The 22,960-nt window shown below is 39.2% G+C and overlaps 2 protein-coding genes across 8 annotated transcripts in view; one reads left to right on the forward strand and one right to left on the reverse strand.

Annotated features, from left to right (window-relative positions):
• The first annotated feature begins 19 nt into the window (after positions 1 to 19).
• Positions 20 to 10,195, forward strand: LOC102685153 (5-hydroxytryptamine receptor 1D). Of its 5 annotated transcripts, none has more exons than XM_015363084.2 (5): positions 20 to 2,205; positions 2,916 to 3,076; positions 3,775 to 4,968; positions 8,543 to 8,601; positions 9,482 to 10,195. In XM_015363084.2, the coding sequence occupies exons 1-4, from the start codon at positions 2,025 to 2,027 to the stop codon at positions 8,561 to 8,563; spliced, it is 1,557 nt and encodes a 518-aa protein (XP_015218570.2). In that variant the 5' UTR covers positions 20 to 2,024; the 3' UTR covers positions 8,564 to 8,601; positions 9,482 to 10,195. The 5 variants fall into 5 exon arrangements, with proteins under 5 accessions (XP_015218570.2, XP_069035895.1, XP_015218569.2 ...); XM_069179794.1 differs by having other exon boundaries at positions 3,775 to 4,984; positions 9,482 to 9,569; XM_015363083.2 differs by lacking the exon at positions 9,482 to 10,195 and having other exon boundaries at positions 3,775 to 4,984; positions 8,543 to 8,673.
• Positions 9,539 to 22,960, reverse strand: part of slc35f3b (solute carrier family 35 member F3b) — a 40,913-nt gene continuing 27,491 nt past the window's right edge. For all 3 annotated transcript variants that reach the window (XM_015363085.2, XM_006638765.3, XM_015363087.2), the window contains 6 exons: positions 17,810 to 18,137; positions 13,254 to 13,473; positions 11,537 to 11,662; positions 11,026 to 11,218; positions 10,189 to 10,278; positions 9,539 to 9,780 (listed from right to left, as the gene is read on the reverse strand). In XM_015363085.2, coding sequence (XP_015218571.1) covers positions 9,539 to 9,780; positions 10,189 to 10,278; positions 11,026 to 11,218; positions 11,537 to 11,662; positions 13,254 to 13,473; positions 17,810 to 18,137 — 1,199 coding nt within the window. The remainder of the gene's footprint in view (positions 9,781 to 10,188; positions 10,279 to 11,025; positions 11,219 to 11,536; positions 11,663 to 13,253; positions 13,474 to 17,809; positions 18,138 to 22,960) is intronic.

The raw sequence follows: 22,960 nt of genomic DNA on the forward strand, positions 1-22,960 counted from the left end.
GGCAATCACATCTGGGGAGATTATTGAAGGTTCAGAATAACAATGCTATTTCAGCTAAACTGTGGGGAAAAAACAAATGACCAAATCGGGAATGACTGGTGTCGGATGGAGTGGGTTGAGGTGTTGACTCCACTGCGCTCAGCTCTGCCCTCAGAGATCTCTGATATGGAGAGTGAGTTTGGTGTCATGAGGTGTTTAACGACGCCGAAGAGACCTGTGTGGCCTCAGGAACTGACGTCGGCAGAAAATGGCAGCGTTCATTCTGGGAAATATCCCTAGAGCTTTTCCAACATGTGGAGTGTAAAATTGAGTTGGATAGTTGAAATGTAACAGCTGATGCTGTGATAAAGCAAAATGTACCATAACATGCTGGCAACAGAGAAAAGGCAGAACTGAAATACATCTTTTAATTGGTCTCGTTTGTTTACATCCTTTGAGTTAGATGTGTACCTCACCAGTACTAATAATAGTATTACAGTGATATTGTCACCTAGCATGAAGTAGTCTACCACTATTCTATGTCTCCTGTACCAGTACAACAAAACTCAGCTTACAGAAGTTACATTATCAGACTGAGACCAAAGTCAGCAAGGAACTGCGTTGTGCCAGGTACTGTAGTGGTTTGTAGAAGGTTTCATAAGAGGACAAGGGGATCTAGCTGTGTAAGCCTTTTCATTTATAAAATGCCAGTAGAGCCATATTGCCCTGTATTGTAGCTCACAACTGACAACCCACTGAAGCGCAGCAGCTGCGATCCTGGCCAGTACCTGGATAAGAGCCCTCCTGGGAAAGCTAAGCTTGCTGCTGGAAGTGGTATTAGTGGGACCAGTTGGGAGTGCTCACCCTGTGGTCTGTGTGGGTTCTAATGCTCCAGTATAGTGATAGGGACACTATTTTGTAAAGAAGGTGCTATCTTTTGGGTAAGACATAAAACAGGTCCTAACCCTCTGTAGTCATTAAAAATCCCAGGGTGTTCTTCAAAAAGTTTCTTGTGATGGTTTTAACCCAGGAATCCTTGCCAAATTTCCCCTTGGCCTTTACCATCATGGCCTCCTAATTCCATCTATGAATTGGCTCATTAGTCTGTTCTATTCCCCACTGACAGCTGGTGTGTGGTGAGCGTACTGGTGCACTTTGGCTGCCAGGAAATACTTTAATATTATAAACTAATGCAGAAGCATACCTGTAAAAACACTTGGCAACATAAAAAGGTGCAAGAAAGCAGTAAACCTAAAACAGTACTGTATTAAAAAGAAATTTGAATTCACCTGCTTTGTATGATTGCAATGCGATAGGATTGTACAAACAAAACAGAAAAACGTTCTTTCAAAGTAAATCATGGTTTTCTCCTAAGAAGGAACAGGCGTCACTGGTAAGAGAGTAACATAGAAGAAAGCTTTAAAATACCACTCAAAAGGTCAATAAGTTTATAGAAATTGTTTTTTTTTCTTGTTTTTCCTTCAGCACCCACTGAATGCAACCAGAGAATGGCGCAAAAGCAGACAATTGCATGGAAAACTAATATTAATGAAACATAAGAGAGCGTTATTCTACAGTACCATTTGTCTACTATTTATTTTTTATTTTTGCCGAGAGAAAAAAAAAAAGTTGTTTGATTTTCCACACCGTCAGCCAGTCGAATATGCCCCTGCCTCGCAGGGTGCCGCGGCCCCGCCCGTTTCGTGTGGGGAGCGAGAGCGCAGGTGAGGAGCTGGTGAGCTGAGCCGGTGAGACGCGCATGGCTCGGAGGACGTCTCCCGTCTGGACTCCCCGTTTACTTGAGCTTTAATAACCGAATATTTAGGTTTCAGTCTCGCGAACGGAAGATTGGATAATCTAGGGTCCGTGAGATTGCTGGTATCGGCTGTACTTCTTTCTTCGGGTGTTCGCCATGCTGTCAAGTCTGAAACACTTTCAGGACTTCATGCCCGGGTCTGGTATCCAGTCGATTGCCAAGGCAGACCTAATTTCGCTGCTTCTGGATTAAGCTCCAGTTAGGCTGCTGACCTAACGGTAACGTTAAAATGGACATTCCGACTAAATGGCCTTCTAGTGAGTCCCTGGATTACAACGGTGACCCGTTTATTGCCGGTGGTTTCAGAGCCGTAAACTTTAGTTCTTCGGAGGTCAGGCTGAACATCTCTGCGCGCACCAGGCTGCTCCTGGAGGTTTTGATAGTGCTGATGGCTTTGGGCGCAGTGGCAGGTCAGACGTCGCATCTCGGACGGCACAGCAGGCGGCTTTTTTATAGATTTACTGTAGAATTCGGCATTCTAATGCCAAAGTCAGAGCACGAAGACACGGGAAAAAGCATGTTACCTTCCCGTTGGAGCAGTTACATGATGCATATTTCGGGTTTTGGTGTATTGCATGTCTCACACATTTTCAAACTTTTTATTAAAACCTGTGAATTATTTGTCATCAAAACGTGAGTAACGTCATAAGAAAAATGGATCATCCGGCTGCAATGTTTATCTAAAGCTGGGTTTTATTATGTATGACTTGCACCTAATGATGCAATAATGCAACAGACCTAATTAGCCCACCTATGCTCAGATCTTTTGAGTTAACATTCAGACACTAACACTGAAGTGCCCCAGGACTGGAGTTGCACTCTAAATTGAATTTATGTTCTTGATTGTTTAAAATCAGATTCCGTATTGAAGTGGTGACCAGTCAATATGTTTTGGGGGAAGATATTTTATTTTGTGCTGTAGTGTATGTAGTTTCACTCTTTTCATTTGCCTATGTGTCAGTTAAGTTTAGCTTAAAGTTTAGTTAAAACCTAAAAGGGTAAAATCTGCTTTTTTTTATTAACTGTAGGCGTCTGTCAAGCGTTAATATTTCCTGTAGGTTAAGCACAATGCGAATGAATTTCAGCGCAGTGTAACGGAGGTTCTGTTTCGGCCTGGCAGGTAATATTCTGGTGATCGTGATCGTGGCCGCGACCAAGACGTTCCACTCGGTGACGTCAGTGCTGATCATTAACCTGGCCATCAGCGACTTTCTGGTGGGCATCGGGGTCATGCCCTTCGTTGCCATCTCGGTTATGTACGATGGATGGGTGGATTGCACAGTGAGCTTTTATTATTTTTATTGTCAGAAAAGAGCATTTATTCAGGTCTTGCAACGCCGTTGTCTATTCTTTCTAATCCTATAGAAATTTATGCTCAAAACCTGTAATTTTACATTAAATATGTATTCATTTACCCTCTGTATGAATTAAAGAAGAAACCCTCCTGTCCCTGTCTTTGTCAACATCCTTCTCCCTCTGCTCACTAGTTCCTTTGTATTTTAGCTGCTGTGTGGTTAATTTCAATCTTCAAACTTTAAAGACATGTGAATTGGTAATATTGTGTGTCTATTTTTCTTCTTTAAATCCTAACAAGATTAGATTAATTTTTAGAGGCTGGCATATTTGGTAAAATGTTCAGTTTTGCTTTGACATGAAATGAGTTTTGAATTAATTTACATGTCAGTGGTCAATGACATGTTTTATATGGGTTGAACACAACCTCTCAGAGAGAAATCCAAATATTGATAATCCTCACAATTTTAAACATAAATTTAGCATTAAACATGTCTTAAAGAATGCACACAAACATTTTAAGAGGCATTTGATTTTAAAAAATATTCATAATTATATAATGCTCTGTTATTTTAATTTCTCCATTGCTTCAAGTATGAACTCAGACATTCAGGTGAGTTTGTTTATGTTTGGAATATAGGGTTTATAAGACCCTCTCAGTGCTATTTTCACTTCTTCTCTTGCAGGATTTATGCCTCTATGTTGGTTACACATCCTCTGTGTATTGTACAGCCTCAGTATTGACACTGGCTGCGATTGCTTTGGACCGATATTACGCCATCATAGACTGCCTGCACTACAGCTCTCAGAGCACAGTATGGAGGACGGTGGCTGCTGTCATCTGGATTTGGCTCCAGGCGGCTGTCACTAGCTGCCCCCCATTACTGGGGTGGAGTCATTTGGACTATATCGCTCCAATGTACAGCTGTGCAGTGGACTGGTCCAGGAGCCCAAGCTACACTGGGTTCGTGGCCGCCTTCTCCTTCATGCTTCCTGCCTGCATTATGGTCTTCTGTTATGTTAAGATTGTGAAAGTGGCCAGGGGTCACGCACGGAGGATCCACGACCTGGAAGATCACCTGCAGAGAAACAGACCACATCCCGCTGAGCAGGAGGAGAAGCCCACCTTTTCCAGGCTGATTTATTGCATCAGCGGGAAGATACTCCCAGAGACCCACCGGGACGAGACCCTCAGCCCCCCATACCCCTCCTGCAGTTCCTCCAGCACAGGGAGGTTGCACAATCTCTTGACTAGGCATGGCTTCCACAGCAAGGAGCACCATGGCGTTTTCCGTCTCTTTCTGGTCATCTTTGCCTTCTTCTGCTGCTGGATGCCATACATCATTGTGGCACTGGTGCAGGCCATCGAGACTGCTACTTCTCACCAGTCCACCCACATCCCCAACAACGTCATCACCTTTGCCTACTGGCTGGCTCTGCTGAACTCTGACATCAACCCGCTGCTCTATGCTCTACTGAGCAAGAGGTTTCAGAAGGCACTAAAGAGCCTGCGCCACAAACTGCATGCCAGGGTTAGCCAGCAGGTGTGCAACCCCCAGACATGCACAGAGCACAGCCCACAGTGCCCCCGTAATACAGCTGCCTCCAGCATTAACTCTGTGTGTCCAGAAAGGGCCTTCAATTCCTCACTTTTCTCCCTGGACTCTTGCACACCAGAAGGCTACAAGAAGGAACAAGTATCTAGGAGGAACAACCTCCTGCCCGGACATCTTTCCTCCGCTGTGAAGCTGGAAAGGACCAAAGAGTGTGTCTGTGTGAAGCCAGAGGGGCAGGGGCTGGATACACAGCACTTGCAGGTGCCCTCTGCCCCTGTAGAGAGCGATAAGCCAAGTAGGCCATCTTCACCCTCTGACAGACAGGTGACCTTCTTTTATGGTAAGATAACAGTTAAAGTGGAGCATGATGTGCAATGACTACCACGGGATCTGTTGCATCAGTCTTAGCTGTGGGACTTCACTATGCAGTGTGAAAGAGCAGTGTCTGCCATAACCTTGGGCTACTTCAGTCTTTGAAGTAAAAACAAAGAAATTCATGCAACTCTCATACCTAGGTTAATCATGCTGTAGTATTGCGCAGATCCTATATTTTGTTATTGTGAGTTCTCATGCTACTTTATGGTACTATAGTATAAACCTACTGAATGTCAAACAAAGACAGTGAATGGCATTGTCACCCTCTTGGATAACCCTGATTCAACATCTTTTCATAAACACTTGCTTTAACCGTCCAATGATCAAAAGTTAAACAGAACAGAGAATTTTCATAACACGTCATGGTCATCAGCTTAAAGTACATCCTGGCAGGATACACATGGAAGTCACCAAATCCATTAGAAACATCAAGGAATCATCCCTCTGACTTGAGAACAGACCACTGTTTCCAATGTCACAGATGGACCTCATATCACCTGCATCAGTTCAAAAGTGAAAAGGACACTATTAGAAAATTATTTTTTTTGTTAAGATTTATTGTATTTATCACTTTATTTACAGTCGTTTGATAAAATTTGCAGTGAAGGTATAGAAAAATAAAATGTACAAAGTATATTTGTGATTAAGGTAACAAAGCTCTGATTCAATGAGATCTTGCAGACAGTACAACGGCACTTTGATATCGACCTCATGAAAATGGTCTCTCTTAGCCTGGAAATTCTCCTGTGACTGCCTGCGAGCCACAAGCCTGATTCACACACCCATGCACTCCTCCAGGCTGCTAGCACCATTTGTTAACAGATTGTTTTAAAGTCACATGAAACATCTACACTAATATAAGGACAATATGTATCTCTCAGATTTGTGATTTCTGTCGTCTTAAGACAAACAATCACAACACCTGGGGAGAAGCAGGATGTGTGAACCCCCTAACACTCTTACAGGCTCTTTCCAAAAGTGATTTCTACATCTTTTAAATGTCAATGGATTGGCACCTGAAAAAATGTTAATGCACTGAATCCACTGTAAAACATTCCATTTAACCTCATCAGCCACTCTTCCTGAGCTGTCTTCTATATCCTCTGTAAACTGCTGTCAGAAAACCTCTTCATCTCAACTATTGCTTTGGTTTCTACCCCTGGTGCCAAATTCTCATACCCTTCATAGGCATGAGCCTACAATGTAACAAACAATATGTATATGCAAATGTTTAAGGCCAATACATCAGTTAAAATAAGAAATCTAAAGAAATGCCCATTAAGTTCAGTGCAAACAATTACATATTCCTACTCACAATAAAGACACGGGGTGTGACTGCCTGTATTTAAGTACCCTTCAGTAGCTAAGCTTTCTCTCTTCTGCTCTCTCAAGTAAAAATATTGTTGAATAAAAAAAATGTATATAACACCTTTAAACACAATCAGATCACAGTGCTTGAGCTGTCCCCCGGACAAATTAGCTTTGCAATAACCGACCTGATCTTGCACACTTTTATAGAACATTCAAAGAGGGCCTTTCTAAAGGATGAATTATTTAAATGTTATACAGTCTCTGCTCACATTTCTCTTGTGCAGCATAGACTCCATGTAAACTCACAGAAAGATGTTACAATATAACACACAACTGTATGTTTTAAAGGGTGCATTATTTTAAATACTTCTTAATACTTTCTGTGCTTGGGGTAGCAAGATCGTTAGCTGTCTTTGTGGATCGAAATGATTACAAGGCTGAAGTTGAGATTACAAGATTTATTGCACAACTATATTGTTTTGCTTTTATTCTGTGTACGAAATTAAATATGCAAGCATTTTGTTTTCAAAAACTAAGACACATAAATGGCATTTTCAAGATCTTCACTGACAAATCGACACTATTATTTTATTAAAACATTCAATAGAAAACCCACAAGTTCTTCCATTAAAATTCCTGACATAAATATGTACATATGGTAATGTCTGAAAATGCCATTATTAAGCTAATTCCCTTATCCAAACCCTTAATTAAATGTGATGAAGTTATGTTGCATTTCAGTGTATAAATCATTCCTTACAAAGGTTTACTGTTACTTCTAGCAATAATTCCAGAGGAATACAATATAATAATTTATTGTCATTATAAAATGACAATGGGAAACAGTGTTAGATGTATTTTTGTACAAGGCAGTGAAAGTAATTACTTAAGCTCAGTGTTTGTTTTGTTTTACATGTTCTTCAAACGTAGAGACTAAGAGCTGACACAATCACTCACTGGCAGTAAACAAATCACTAAGTGTCTCTAAATTTACTTTAGTGTCCATTATTGAAACACTGTCAGGCGGACAACTGCAATTGCCGTAAATAAACTTCATGTGTATCTTCTAGAAGAAAGCAGATGTGCATTTTTAGTAAGAAAAATACATTCAACTCATTGCAAACAAATAGAACACTATTGCTCTTTATGAAACATGGAGGAGTAAGACGCAAGGTGCTCATGTACACTTACCTTTACAGTTCTCTTTACAGTCACAGCAATAATCAGCAACACTTGCAGTTTGAATCATCACAGTATAAAATGCAAAAGATTTAAAAATATTACTGATGCAAATTCTTCCTTTCTGGCACCACAAAATCTTATATATGTGGAATGTTTTACGGGGTGTAAAAATAACCTTGTCACAGTAAGGTGGATCTATATTGCTTTTAAAATCACAGCATCTACTGAGGAACTGTTGGATTGTGAAAGATTTCAGCAGCTAACTTTCTGTCAGTATAATCAGTCTTTTTACAAAAAAGTATAGTCAATGGATATTTATGGAAATGAAAGCTCAGTGTTGCTAAGACAATGCTCATGATTTAGTTGATTATGAGACAGTAAATCTTAATGTCTGAATACCAATTAATCTATATAAGTGGACAAATCTACAAAAGTGTTCACTGAGGTAACAGTGAAAGTTTAGACTTTAAGTTTTGACAAATGTAGAGGATCCCCTGAGACAACAGTGTGGCTCAGGGAAGTTTTACATATAAACCAGAGACTGTGTTGTTAATTTATAGTGTCTTGCCGTCCGGTTGCTCATTCGGTCAATCTTACTCAGTCTGAACTTTAGAAATTCCCTCCCTACAATTGTGGACACTTTGAAACTTCCCTATACTACATCTTCAGAAATTTGGGAAAGCAACCTGTTGTCTCTTCAAGTGAACACCCCAGTTTCCCTGCAGAATAACCTTGGTTTAAAAATCCTGAAGCCTTCCCAGCCTCACCACCAACAGCTCAGAACACACCTACCAGAGAGCTCCTGCCTCACTATGAAGCAAACCGACTCCTTGGAGAGTAAGTGGTAACTGACTCTTGAACTGTACAGTCCACTCACAATAATCATAACCAATCAACACCAGCTATGTGGAATCCCCTTTTACTCCAGTTATAATCCCTGTGTGAATGTGGGCCTTTAATTTTCCTTAATGCTTTATTTATATCCTAAAATTTCGTAATCATCTAACACTCTTATGTCATCCCCTGACAGCCTTTCAAACTCTTCCGTTGACAAGTCAGAAAATTTCAAGCACTGTTCTATTTAAGCAGGTTGGTGTTTTTCTGAATATTAAAATTACATGTGAAAGATGGTGCAAAGAGCACATTATATTAGATCGGTAAAGCACATCGATTCCATCTTTCTCAAGCATACCTGAGCAGTGACCTACTTGTCAACATCTGAAAAACCTCTCACCATGTAAAGTATCTAGTTTTCCCTCATTGGTAATACTGTCAAGAACAAACAGGTACAATCCAGGCTGTGAAAAACCACTAACAAGGCCCTGAAAGGGACTGAATTTTAGCCTTCAGCTGAGTGACCTGTTTCGTTTTTAAAAAACAGATAACAAAGACATAATGTGTGACGATGTGTGACATAATGTTATGTCATTAATTATGTGACCATTCCATTCACGTGCCTAGTGAAAGTCTTTAACTTTCAATATCAAAATTTACCCTCCACCATCACCCTAAGGAAACAAACAAATCTTAAACAAGTCTCTTTGGATTTGGAAAACAGTTAACTCTGTTTATCCTAATGATGAATGGGTTTTGAAAATCAATTAGTTTGGTCTGCATATACCCCTATTTATAAGATATAAATAACAAATCTCCACCTCAGTACTTTCTCTATCCTAGTTGTCAAAATGCAAAACAGATTTTTGCATGTTTTTTTATGCAGCAGTTCCATTCTCACCCTGTATTCCAGCCTTCAGTTGTAAAAATGCATTACTGCCATTGCCCCAGAAAAGGCTCAGTGATACGATGATAAAAAAAAATCAGGCAACAGGAGATCATGCATCAATCTGTACACTTCCAGATAGGATATATATACAGCTTATATAGAGCTTATGTAAAAAATAATGGGGAAAAAACTTTACAAAGATTTACAACACAACAGCTGTGCTTTTTTTTCACCTTGTTTTGGTAGGACAAAGCTTTTGGGCACAGAACAGACCGAGTCACTGTTGGGGGGTGGCGGGGGTGATCAGTGAGCGAAGGTGGACATGGAGGTCCTGCCTCTCCGGCTCCAGCCGAGGCCTGGCCCCGCCTCCGCCCCGCCCTCGGCTGGCTCCTCCTTCTTGCGTGTGCGGAGCCGGGCCAGCAGCTGGATCACGCACTGGTCCCACTCCTCGGGCAGCAGCAGCAGCAGGAAGCCCAGGCAGATGATGAGCACGGCAATGACGCGCACCGAGTTGAAGCTGATCTCGCTGGTGTAATGGTCCACAACTGCAACACAGCAGGCCAGCAGCACTCAGAAGGGGGGCAAAGTGTCCCAGACACCAGCACAGAAGGGAGAAGCCCTCAATGAGAGAGCCTCAACACTTGGAGGAACCACTGGATGCAAAGGTGCAGTTTCAAAAACACAAGTTCTCCTGTTGCTGCCTCTCATCTGCACTGTTTTATGAATCCAAAGCTCATCTTTACATTTTTACTTTAATTCTTTAGTTTATGCCATTTAACTATGTTTTCTACTCCTCTGTGTACAAAGAAATCCTAGCCTTCAGTATGCAGCAAACACATTTATTTTCATAATACAGCATATCGGTCAAATGCTTACTAGGTGCTGGCAGCAGCATTGGAAACGATTAGTTTTTGCTCTGTTGTACTCCAAGAGAAACCAAATTGCTTACTTACCAGCATTAACAGGAACACTTAAGACAATCCCAAATGAAATGAGTGTGGGGTAGGTAATAGCTATGCCAAAGTTCACTAGCATGTTGAAAGCTGCAACAAAAATATAAAAACAGATGTGGTTGATACACACAAACTAATTTAACAGAAGACACTTAGAAAACAAAACCAATGTAGTACCGCCATTTTCCAGATTTCTTTAGAATGAAATATATTTTGTTTATAAACAATATACTCAAATGCATAATTTAGCTTTACATACAATGTAACGCCCACTGAGCTTTGACTAATGCTTCTCACTGTAGTCAGTTTGCAAATTCTATATGATTGAAATTTTGTTTGAGTGACAGACCGAGTTTTCATTAAATTCACACTTACTGAGCCTTTGGTTATAGGGCTGATATGGTTGACTTACTTTTTCCACCTTCTACAATGGCTCAAATGTGCCACTGGTGAAATTGTAACACTGAAAAATATTTTCAAACCGAATAAAAGGATTACTAATTTTTAACTAGACAACTATGCTTTGCTTTTGCTAAGAAGCTATGGCCTCCTGACACAAACATGACTTCACTTGACAAGGAGGCTATTACAGGTTTGAAAAGATGTGTATTAAGGAAAGGAGATAAATAGCAATTCAGATAAAAAATGAATCTATGCTGATCTGCAAAATTTGGGTGGACTCTGCTTAAACCTGACACTAATGACGATATCTGGTGGAGCAGGTGCATCACATATCACAGGCCATCAAAATAAATAAGCTGTATTTTCTAGGAAGGTTGTGTCAGCAATTACTGTAGTTGGGATCTGAGTGAAAGGAACTGTGCACAGTACTCTTACTTAGTAAAAGGACAGCCACTCCACACAGACAGCCCCAGGGAAGTTCCTCCAGGGAGTCAAAGTATTCCACTTTGGTGAAGTACAGGATGACAGGGATGAAGCTGATGAACACAAAGTTAGCTCCTCCCAGGATTGTGAGGAATAAGGCTGCTTCTCCGAACTTGGCACTGCCGAGAATGAGCTTGAACAACACCTGCGGGACAAGAGTTTGGTTGGAAACAGACTGCCGAGATACTCAGGACTTCTCAGTCAATCTACTGTTGGTATCTGCTGCCTTTCATGATCCAGGTTCTTTTTTTGTTCTGGAATTGATCCATCTGTCAGTCTGACGAACAGTTTAGGGATTACCAGAGCACATAAAACTGTATTTTTTTACACAAATATTGATGCATATAGCAATCCTAATAGACCCCTTTTGCTAATATCCTTTCACAAAATAAATCTACAGTAGGATATGGAAATGGGAACACTGCTAGAATTGGGCCGTGAACTGGGTTTTGAGTATACTTGCCTTATACAAAGCAGACATGGATGCAGACGACACCACCAGTGCAATTCCAATAACAGAATGGCTGTGAAATCCATCGGCATAGGTCATCATTACTATACCAGCTATAGCGAGAATTGCTGCCACAATCTGGTCAGAAAGAAGAATATGATCAGATTCCAATCTGCAGATGCTCTGCAAACAGTTAACATCCAGCTTAACTCATAACTAGTAACGTTCCAGTCTAGCATAAACAATGTCAGTAGAGCTGACTTGGTGTTGATATCAGGAAATATCATTACTACCACTATAATATTCCATAAATGTGTTTATTGGTTTTGCTTCTGGACAACATCTTATATAATACCATAACCACATCATACAGTAATGCAATGATAGTGTTGTCACACATAGTAGGCTCAGAAGTACTCTAGCTGCACAGCTTCTGTATGGAATGACAATTTCTGTTTGTCCATCTGTCAAACTGGTTAAAGGTAAAGATAGAAGTGAGATAAAGCACTGGAGGGGAAGCAGTATTGCATGTGAGCTATTCAGGCCACCAGCAATCTTGTTTTCAATGTACATTGAGAGACACTCTAAAATGGAAAACATGCAGGAATCAAAAACTTAATTAGGAGTAATCCTAGTTGGGTGCATCTGAACAGATGCTTAACCAGAGAAATATATTTTATTCCTTTTCCACATAGGCTTGGAAGCAAGCTATGTTTCTGTATACTCCCTATATACACCAGTATAATTTACTATACCTTGCAATGGATGTATTAAATTTATTTATTAACCAACAAGCAATGCTGGTCTTTATCAGTTACAAACATTCTTTCTAGCTTAGGACAACATCCTCATTGCTACATAAAGCAAAGGAAGTGAGTAAACGGAAATGACTGGATGATGAATGGGTACCGGCCTGACTGTATTTTACATTAGACGAGGATTAGAAGGTATTGTGAAGATAAATGGCCTGCATTCTCTGCTCTTGGGAGCACTGAGGGGTTGGTGATCAAAATAATGCCTCTGCTGTAAGAAACCAGATGTTTCTTTGAACGTCTTTTTCTTTTGGGCATCACATCATTCCTTCATTAACTCATTCACATTCAAAGGGAGACTTCTACAGTTAAGCTTTTATCAAGCACTCAATATGCTTGTTTTGTTCACCATGAATTAAATACAGTATTGCTCAATCCTTTAAGGCCATTTGCTGTTACACAGATTTGCAGTACTGTGGATTCATGAAGAAGAGTTAATAATACGGTCAGATATCAAGTGAAAGCACTTATACTGTACTTGAAGCAGCTATTATTGTAGGAAACCATATCCAATGCCCACACAGGCTTAAAAAATTACAAGCACTCCTCTTTGATCCTTATAAACAGAGGAACAAATGAGAGACTCTTTCATCACATGGGCTGCACTATAGTGTATTTTATGGAGGATCATAGCAGCAGGTCTATACCACAGTGATGAAGGGTCCAGTTCTACTCCCCATTAAAAAAAATTATACTGGAAAACAGGTGCTCATGGACTATGCCTTCTCTTAAAGTCACACAGTTAAGCTATTTTAACAAATAAATTATGATAAATATGATATAACACCAAAATGGTTGTAGCACCAATCTCAGCACTGTGTTTCAGGGCTGTACAGAGCAAGTGCAATCCCATCTACAGGAGTGTTTAGACAGTGGTTAAAGACACAGAGCTTGCAGAGCTCCCTGGATTAACTTACTCGCACTCCCATGAAGCGATCCCGCAGAACAATCCATGACAGCAAGAACACAAATGCCTTGTTGCAGCAGAACAGTGCAGAGACATCCGTTGTGTTTATTCTCCTCAGTGCTTGTAAGTACAGATAGTTTGTTAATGTCCATAGAAGGCCAAAAGGGGCTACCTTGGTGAAGAACACCTTCGCTGTCAAGCCATCATCCCCAAAAAACCTGCAGCATTCTCTGGGAAAAACAGAAGGAAAAAAGCCAGTGATAGAAAATGATGCAGCAGTTACTGAAAAGGGGGCCAGACACTTTAGTTAGGTACTGTAGGTGGTTCCATATTTGACCAACAGGGGCCTGAATTTATCCTGGTTTCTATGGCACTAAGCGAAAAGAGAGTATGTGACTCCCCTCTGGATGGGGTACCTGTCCACCACAGGAATTAGCCCAGGAAAAAACTTGTCCCTGTAACTACAGCTTTAGTCGACTGGAGCAACTGGGATACAGAACTTTGCTCAAGGTATAATAGCAGCAGGGACAGCAGGGACATTAATCTACAACCCACCATTAATTACGCAGCCCCCTGAGACATGGTAACACCCAAAGAATAATGTATTTTTCACATTTACTGTTTTGTGGAGAACAATTACATGTATACATCCATAAAGCATTTGTAAAATGATTTTAATATGCTGAAGATAACCAATGAACTCCAACATGTGAAACTAAGCATTTTGTCCAATCCATGCTCAACAGTTGATATTAAGTAAAAATGATATCTTCCGCAAAGAGCTCAGCTATAACCTCAGCAACCTAGAAGGTGTTCCTTGTAAGATGTGCATGCCTATTTTACTAGTCAAAGTTAGCTATATCACACTAATTATCAACAAAAAGGGCAAAGAAGCTGTTTGTGACTGATGTCTCTTTCGTCTTATATTGTTAGTTGGAATTAAAAGTCTGTTAATGTGGTCTTCCTTTTTAGTATTATAAAATGACTAAATTGATCATGGGTAATTTATAGTCTCCTTCCCATAATTCATAGCAATTGCCTTTTTTTAAAATAGATATTGCTATTTATACAGTATATAACAAATATAAATCCCCTATAACAGTTACTTGTATTCTGGCCTTAAATAAACAACATAAAAACCATTAGATTAAAAGGTCTGTAATGGTTTCAGTGGCTGAAGTTGATCATATTGAAAGTCTCTGCCACACTTCAATTTGTTTACTGGATCGATGCTTTCTTCTTCTCATTACATATACACACGGTACAGAAATCATTTTGTTGGCTGCATACCTCTTTCTCCCACATAATAATGTTTGAACTTTTCAACAACTTGAGTATTCACATACTGAAAAATAAACCAAGAACATTTTCCATTGAATTCTTACATTAGTGTACTATAAGCAAACAGTAATCTCCCAGAACATACTCTTCCAATATTTTCAGGGACCTGGTTGCCTGCCTAGAATTGCCCAGAAAGGTATAACCTGCTTTTCTGATCTCACACGTCAGCTCCTCTTTTCAGTAGCAGACTGAAGATTTCATTGAGAGTCCAGTATAATATCTGTCTTTAATGATTATTAATCAAAAACACTCTTTCTTTTCATAGCAGCATAGTTTGCTCAAAGGCACAAACACACTTTTAATGTGTCACGTTGTTTAGTTTTTCTTAAGCTGAGACAGCAAAATAAAAAATCCATAATGAACACATAGTGATGTCATATTGTGAATAATCTGATAAGTGATTCGTTATAAGTGGCCTGCCAATTTGTGACCTCTCAGGATCAATCCTATCTTAGTACTCCAGATGGCCTGCCTCTGCTCCTATCTTTTCACCACTCAGACTCCAATTCTCTGATCACAGTCCGAACATTGTCTCCCACAATACCAAAGCAGAGAACATATGCATCTTCCAGATTACAGAAGAGGCAGTTATTTCAGTTAATGAGATATCCCGAACGTTTCAGCCACTCATTTCCCCAGGCACTGAGGATATCTCCTTGTTTGGAAAATCTCCAGAGCAAAGTGGGGGGGGTGGCCTTGGGATTCCCATCCATATTCCCATAATGAGAGGACGTGTTGCCAATACTCAATCCCAGCGATCTGTGTCCTGAGACAGCTGGCAGCCTCCCAGAGCACTTGATTAAACCAAAATGCCCTCTGCTAACAAATCGTGACCAGATCTCGTTTGGAATCTTACTGTTATTCTTTCTGATGTTTCCAGCCAGTCCATTTCCTCAGGATCTGCCAACCTTCAGCTTCCCACAGTGCAGGCACTACATCCTGACTAGGACTGCAGTGCTGCACTGCTGCAGAACTCACTAGCTACAGTCTTCACCCCTGACGTTACAGTTAAGTAGACATCAGCAGCATTTTATTATAGTTTAGCCCAAATCCTGTATCAACTGCATTGTTATTTTCACACTCAGCCTACATTTAACTCCTAAAGGGTGAAGGAAGTTAGATATCAATAGGAACAAAATGTATTAGCGTACCACAAGTCCTCTAGCTCATCTCTTTGGTCTAATTGACAGAACTGTGATAGTTCCTCAGTGCCAATTAGCTCCATTAGAAAGTCAAATATTTTAAATGGCTATTATAATGTTTGAATTATTTTTGTCCCGATCAAGCAGTTTTTGTAAAACATCCAAGACTTTCTGTAAGTGTTCCTAAAGTCTTTTTCAGGAAGATAAAAATCATCTACAGCTTTCCACACATAAAATACACACAATCTCAAAGGCTTAAGCTAAGTGACTTACTGAGACATGAAGGCGGGTGAATTCTGTTGGCCAGGTTTATAGTTTTAAAATGTGCCATATTTTCAGGACCTAAATATAAACCAAAAGAAAACCTAGGCAAATTATTTTTTCAGAAGAGAAACTATTTTATTATTACTATATTTGTTATTGAATAAAGCAGACCTAAACAAAATTAAGAGCATTTTAACCTGAATAAGATAAAACAAACTGTTAAAGTTAAAAAATAACCTCATTACAGGTACTGTATTGTCCATTCATAAAATACTCACTATATTTTCTAACCTACTATATTTTTGCATCAAAACCATCGCACGCAGAAATCCAGATTGATATACAAGATGCTAACTCAATATGCCTGACAAAGGTTTTCTGAGTGATGTAATATCCTAGGGAAAGCTGACAACGTGCCAAGGATCTACACCACACAGCGGTACACAGAATTAATACAAAAAAAAATCCAATTACTGGCAATACAAAGATACCCAGGCAGGGACCTAATACAATAAGAATCACCATGTAACAGAATTAAAAATGAGATTTTTGCAAGGTTGGATTCAGTTTATTAGGCTAAAGCACAACTAGGGAGATGTGCATATTTAAATGGAGGATTTCCTTAACACTGTGTATATCAAATAAAACCAAATATGTATAGAACTCTATGTCAGAACAGTTTGTATTTTTACCTTCTGATTTTTGTTTCAGCTAAGCTTTTCATTAATTAATGCTTAAGCTTCCGCAAAATGCTGCATCCGAAATCTGTTTCACATTTCAAATATGTTTAAAATTGTTGCTTTTGCATAGCTTTCTAAACAATTAACAATGTACAGACACAGGAGTCACTGAATTGTCAAATACTAGTTTGTAAACATTGAAGTGTTGTATAGACCCACTGATACATTTCCACCTTAAACCAACAAACCCAAGTGAGACAAATTACAAAATTAATCTTCCTGCACAGGGTAAATCCTGATTTCTAACCGTCTCTGCAAATCAAGAAATGTGTATTCTAGTATAAAGTTTAAATAATTAGTTTAATAAGCTTACATTAAGAAATCTCAGCTAGAATGAAAACCAGAAGAGACAGGATTATTCCAGGTCCAGGACTGAAAAACACTGTAATGAGGGATATCAGAGTAGAGTCAGAGTAGAGACAATTGCATGCTCTCCCCCTAGACAGGATACTTGTCCATCATGGGGCTACAGAGAAAACCATGCAAATTGCACCAGTGTGTCTGTGAGAAATGGAAGGAATGTGGAACACCTGGAGAAAACTCCTGTGAACACAGAGAAAATGCACAGTCTGCAGAGACAAATACCAAGGGCCAAAAATTAACCTGGAACCTTGGACCTAAGAGGCAGCAGTGCTAATCGCCAAATCACAGCGTTGCCCATTGACACTTCCTCAACCTATTTTTTTTATCCAGATAAGAGCATACTCTAGAATTTACAGGATTTTACATGGACAGTATTAATAGATATTTTTGTAATGGGATAAGTAGATGAAAATTACTTGAAGAATGTGCAGTTAAATGTAATGCCATATTAACAAACGAAGAGCCCGCAGCTCAGAAATAATTACAGTATTCCACTTAAAGTATAATAACTCCTTCCGTCTGTGGTTCAAGTGTATTAATCAGGACAGAGGATTAAAAGTGTCAGCCTGAGTATTACGCTAGTTTCTGGATGAGGAAGCCACGGCGATGAGTTTAATCAGCAGAAACAGCAAAGGCAGAGTGATTGATATTCTTGTACAAGACACTACTCACAAGCTATCTAATGCTGCTTTTATTTCCTGCAGACTGTGGCATACCTGTATCTTTGTTTTGGAGTCTGTCGTTCTGTGGACTTGTACAGATGTCCTGTATAATATAAGGGGAAAAATAAAAAATTCCAATTCGTTGCAAACCAAGTCAGGGTGAAAGGTGCATCAAATTGTTGGAAGGTGAGTTTGGCCAGTTGCGTGGAGCCAGTCCAAGAGGAACAGACACACAGCACCATGGCGACGCCCCACAGTGCCTTGCGGGCCTGGGCAGCCGAGATCTGAAGACAGCAGCGCAGCAGACAGTGACCCCCCGTCTCCCCCGCCAGGGGGGGCTGGACATCCACAGGGGCGGCATTCTCACGGGGTCTCTCCTCTCCTGCAAGACACACCAAACATCAGGATGAACCTCACTGATGTACCATGTTCAAGCTGCACCTTATATTTGACAATCTATTCTCCCAGGAGTCCTCTTGCCTGCGCACCAGAAACCTTCTTGCCACGTATGCCCTATTTACCAAACCTGACCCACTTTAAACATATGCGGGGTGAGTTTGAACAACATGAGGCATCTAGGGGACAGAGACCAGTGAACATGCTTGTCCAGGTTCAACAGGAAGAATGGGACAGATCTGCATCGCAAAGGTATAACATTGTTTGCCTATAACTTTCACATTAGACCCCCTGTCCTAGACTACTAATTCAAAATCCCATTTGCATCTTGGTAATCAAAAGGTGGTGAAAACTATCTGACACTAAATTATGTTGGCTTAATGAATCCATTTACACTGTCTTCCACACCTATGGTTTTCTCTCTGCAGAAATTAAATGCTCTACAAATCTACAAGTACTTCACTGTTGATATCCAGGCCTCTCAAAATGTGTTGATTTAATATTACTGTCTAGAGCCTTACAGACTACAATAAGAAATACCATTAGCTGCTGCAATTCTTATTGTCATTTCTCTCACCTCTCTAGATCACAAGCTGTTATAAAAAACTTGCCTAGTAAATGATTTTCCCATTATCAAACACCTGCTGCAGCAAACCAGAAAATGTTCTTATTGCCCTGCCTATTTATTTCTGTGCCTAGTTTCTCATCAGATCTGTTTTCTATCTCAGTGTTAAGGGTAGACAACGACTTTTTAAAGATCATTGTGCTACTTTGTTTTCTTCTTCTATTAACAAAGCTGTGGAATAAGGTACTGCAAAACTAAAATGCATATTATGACCACATGATGGACAACAGGCCCTGAAGATCACAGTTAGATCTTTATTGCTCTGTTGGTAATTTCTTTCAGTACCTGAAACCAGTAGCTCAAACAAAGATGGATATGCCATAAAGAAAATAGATTATTAAGCCAATGATTCAAGAAGTAGATCATTCTAAATTAAATTCTTGTGTCGACTGGGTACCCAGATTCTTGGCTGGCTGCCTACGGGTTTAGGATTGCAGTGCTTTCAAATCTCTGAGGGTTCTACATCATTCAAACACTTCAACACACTGTTTTAATTCAGGAGGTTCCCTATTTCTGTTCTTTATACTGTGTATCGCTGTAACATTCAATATTATTTGCAATCAACACAATGAAATAAACGATCAAAGAAAATACCCACATTACATTTACAAGCTATTCAAACAGCCACATTAAAATCCAAACAACAAATGAAAAATATTACATTTAGCATTTTATTGTTCTTCTTTTGCTCAGGGCATTAGGATAAGGTCTGGTCATGAGCACTGACGAACTACTGTGTCTGCAGTAAATCATTCCTGAGTGACCAGGAAACTCCCACTCATTTACCAGAACCTCTGTTCTTCAACCACATTAACACTTCAAATGCTAAAGACTGCTGACACAGGAAGAGGTTTTAAATATCAGTTCATGTTATCCCTGAAAACAGAAAGCCACAGTGAGATCTCAGGTTCTTTTTAGTTTACATAAACTATGGATATATTTTATTTGTGTTCATGTTAAGTGACATTTGTTATGGTATTGTGAACTGTAATTTCCGTAACCCACATATTCATGCCATGTACATTTCCAAAGAGAAGATTACATACAAATAAGCATACTACCACCCTTGACATAGGCAGTCTGAAAAAACACACAGTATTATTTGTGTTTTACTAAAAAAGAATAGTACTTTGTGCTGAACAACTTAAACATACATATGCAGACTCACATCAGTCTGTCTCTCAAAATGGGATTTAAGTTGTAATCAAGTATTAGAAATATTTGCAAAAGACATTTCTCATCCAGTGAAATATATATATTATTGTTCTGTGGTCTTTTTCCCCCCAGAAATTCGATTTTGCTAATATAGTACTAGAAATATTTTTTATTCCTGCATGCATTTAAATATTATTATTATTTATTATTATTATTTATTTACAATAAATTATTTATTATATAAATATGCATGTAAATATTATTCCTGTGTTTCATACTGATCTAGCTACTGTACTCAATTCCTCAACGTGTTTGCGTCCAACTCCCATTTCTGCATTGCAGATTACCTGCTGTGCTACTTGGCAAATCCTTCCACTATTACCTTCCACTTCACAGAACCTCATCTCCTCATTCTGATTCAAAGCACGCAATTGCTGTGTTTACACAGATTATGAAGATATTATGGTTTTCTATCCTGTTTTGTTCAAGGTGTATGTCAAAATGTTAGCTGGCTTCATGTAAGTTCAATTAGGTTGTGTTGTCATAGCTGACAGATTGTCGGGAGCTAGGGCAGAATTATATTAAACACAGAACGTCAATAATCAATTACTGCTAGTTGATACCCTCCACTGATTTTATTGCTCAAATTTTTTTTAATGTGCCTATTCATTTTATACCAATATATTCTATTATTGATCAATTTTAGAATGTATTTTTTGCTAACAAAAGTGTTTTTGCATATAGTAACAGAATTGGATTTTACACGACAGTCAGTATGACAGCTTAATACTTAATAATATAGGCAGTGGACTTGGGACTGTTACACTGTTACATAAATTCATTTAAATGTACATAAATAAAATAATAAATAATAACATCTTTTTTATTCAGGCTGAAAATATACTTATGTGTAATGCACAGTAAAAACAAAAAATCAGTTTCATACATTTACATTTTGTGCAGTAGCATTTCCACAGAAACACTCAATTTTGCCTCCATACAAAAACAAAATAAAAATAGGTGACACAAAAAAATAATTTCAACATCGGGAAAAGGCTATGTTGTTTCACATCTTTTAAAGTGTAAAACATAGTCCTGACCAGACCATTTCCGTGTCACATGACATGAAAAGCACTACAGTTGGACGTCCACTTATCAGACCTTTCAATGGCTTCATGATTACCACAGGGAAGGAAGGCAATAGATGCAATAGATCTCTGTTGTCAGTTGGTTGTGATTTACTTCTTGATTTAGGAATGATCACAGTAACATTTTGGATCATCTTCCCCTTCTGGAGCAGCACTTCACCCAGGATCTGTGCGGATTCAGTTGAATCCATTGTCTTTTGGAGGAGGTCGAAGTCTCTGCTCTAGTCAGTGATGGTAAGTTTCCTCCTTACAGTTCTTGAGTGAGCAACACAGACATTGTCTTCTGTTTCCCAGATAGACTGGCGTGGTTTCAATAGATTCTGTGGTAGGCTGGCTAACTCTTTGTGGATAGGAAGGTTAGGTTTTTCCGTTATTTTGTCCATCTAATAGAATGCAGCACAGCCCCAGTGAATATCAGGAGGAATAATGAGGGCCAGGACTGGAATCCAATTGGTTCTAGTGGATTAAAGTGCCCTTGTCACAATCCACATGGCAGCATTGCTCTGTATGACTGCAGTCTTTGCACAAAAGCTGAAAGAGAAAGACACTGCAGAACACTGCTCTGCCTCATGATCTAACAACTATCACAAAACTGCAATTTTCAATTTCATATTGAACAAATGCTTTACCTGTCTTTGACATCTTTGATATGACAAGATGCCAATGAAAAGGTTGACCTAACACTGTTGTCCCACATGGCTCTCCGATACACTGGCTGTTCACAAAGCCGAGAGGAACATTCCAAGCTGAAGGTTCGCTAATTGTTATGCAAGGTTGTGGTATTATACCATCCTTAATGACCAATATCCCAGAGTTTTGAAAATGATTTGTGTTTATTTGATTAATTTTCAACTTATTTTCAAATGTAGGCCTTTCTTGTTATTATTCAAAGTTTGATATCACTTATTGGTTATGTAGAATTTTAACGCATTGATGTGTGATGTGTATAAAGGTTGTTATCACCCTAAAATTTCTCCTTAAAAGTGCTGATTAACTGCGAGTATTCTCAGAATGTCAGGCACTGGATTTTGGACTGTGAAAGTGTGGGATCTGTGATGCCACATAGGGTAAGAGTGTCAATCAAAGACATGTAAACAATTGGAGTGAGCAGATGAGTCTGCAGGGGTGTCTGGCATAAAGAGAACATAAAAAATGGTAGGTTAAAATAGGCTGGAGGAAGTGGTAAAGTTATATGTGGTTTAAAGGATGTGTATTTACTAAACAGTTTTAGGTACCTTATTTCAAAGACCAATATCACATATTCACCACCAAAGTAAAGAAGCCTCTCAATGTATAAATAGCAATAACCCTTACAGGCCTTAGTCATTTAAAAAGCAAACTTGAGGTAAATATGTGCCTTGGCTCAATGGCCATTTTGCTATGTGCAACATTAGAAAATCATCAATTAAAATCGAAACTGGCAATGTAAACAATTACTCAATGCCTGCTATGTGTTATAGAGTAGACTAAATCTTCTGACAGCCACAACAATCCTGTCCGAGTCAGTGAAAAATAAGTTTAAAAACTGGCAAAGAAGACAGTTCTCTTTTCCAAAAATCAATTTAATCAATCTGCATAACTCCGGGTATGTTTAACTGCCCATGCGAATTTTCTAATGTAACCGTTTTTGTTTTGATAACTTGACACAAAACATATTCCGTTTGAAATGAGATACCTTCCACATTTAGATCGCAAACTGCTCTGAATGATGAAATCTATCAATCAGTAATGTAATAAGAGAGTTAAAGTCCCGAAGAAACCGTGATGGGAAACAATGAAAGAGCTGGCAAGGATTATGCAGGCATCTTCCTTACCTTCTGACTCAAAATGACAGAGCCCTTGAGGTCATTTCAACATGCTCACACAATGACTTATTATGAG

This window comes from Lepisosteus oculatus, chromosome 17 (genome assembly GCF_040954835.1).
Source record: "Lepisosteus oculatus isolate fLepOcu1 chromosome 17, fLepOcu1.hap2, whole genome shotgun sequence".
Taxonomy (NCBI): domain Eukaryota; kingdom Metazoa; phylum Chordata; class Actinopteri; order Semionotiformes; family Lepisosteidae; genus Lepisosteus; species Lepisosteus oculatus.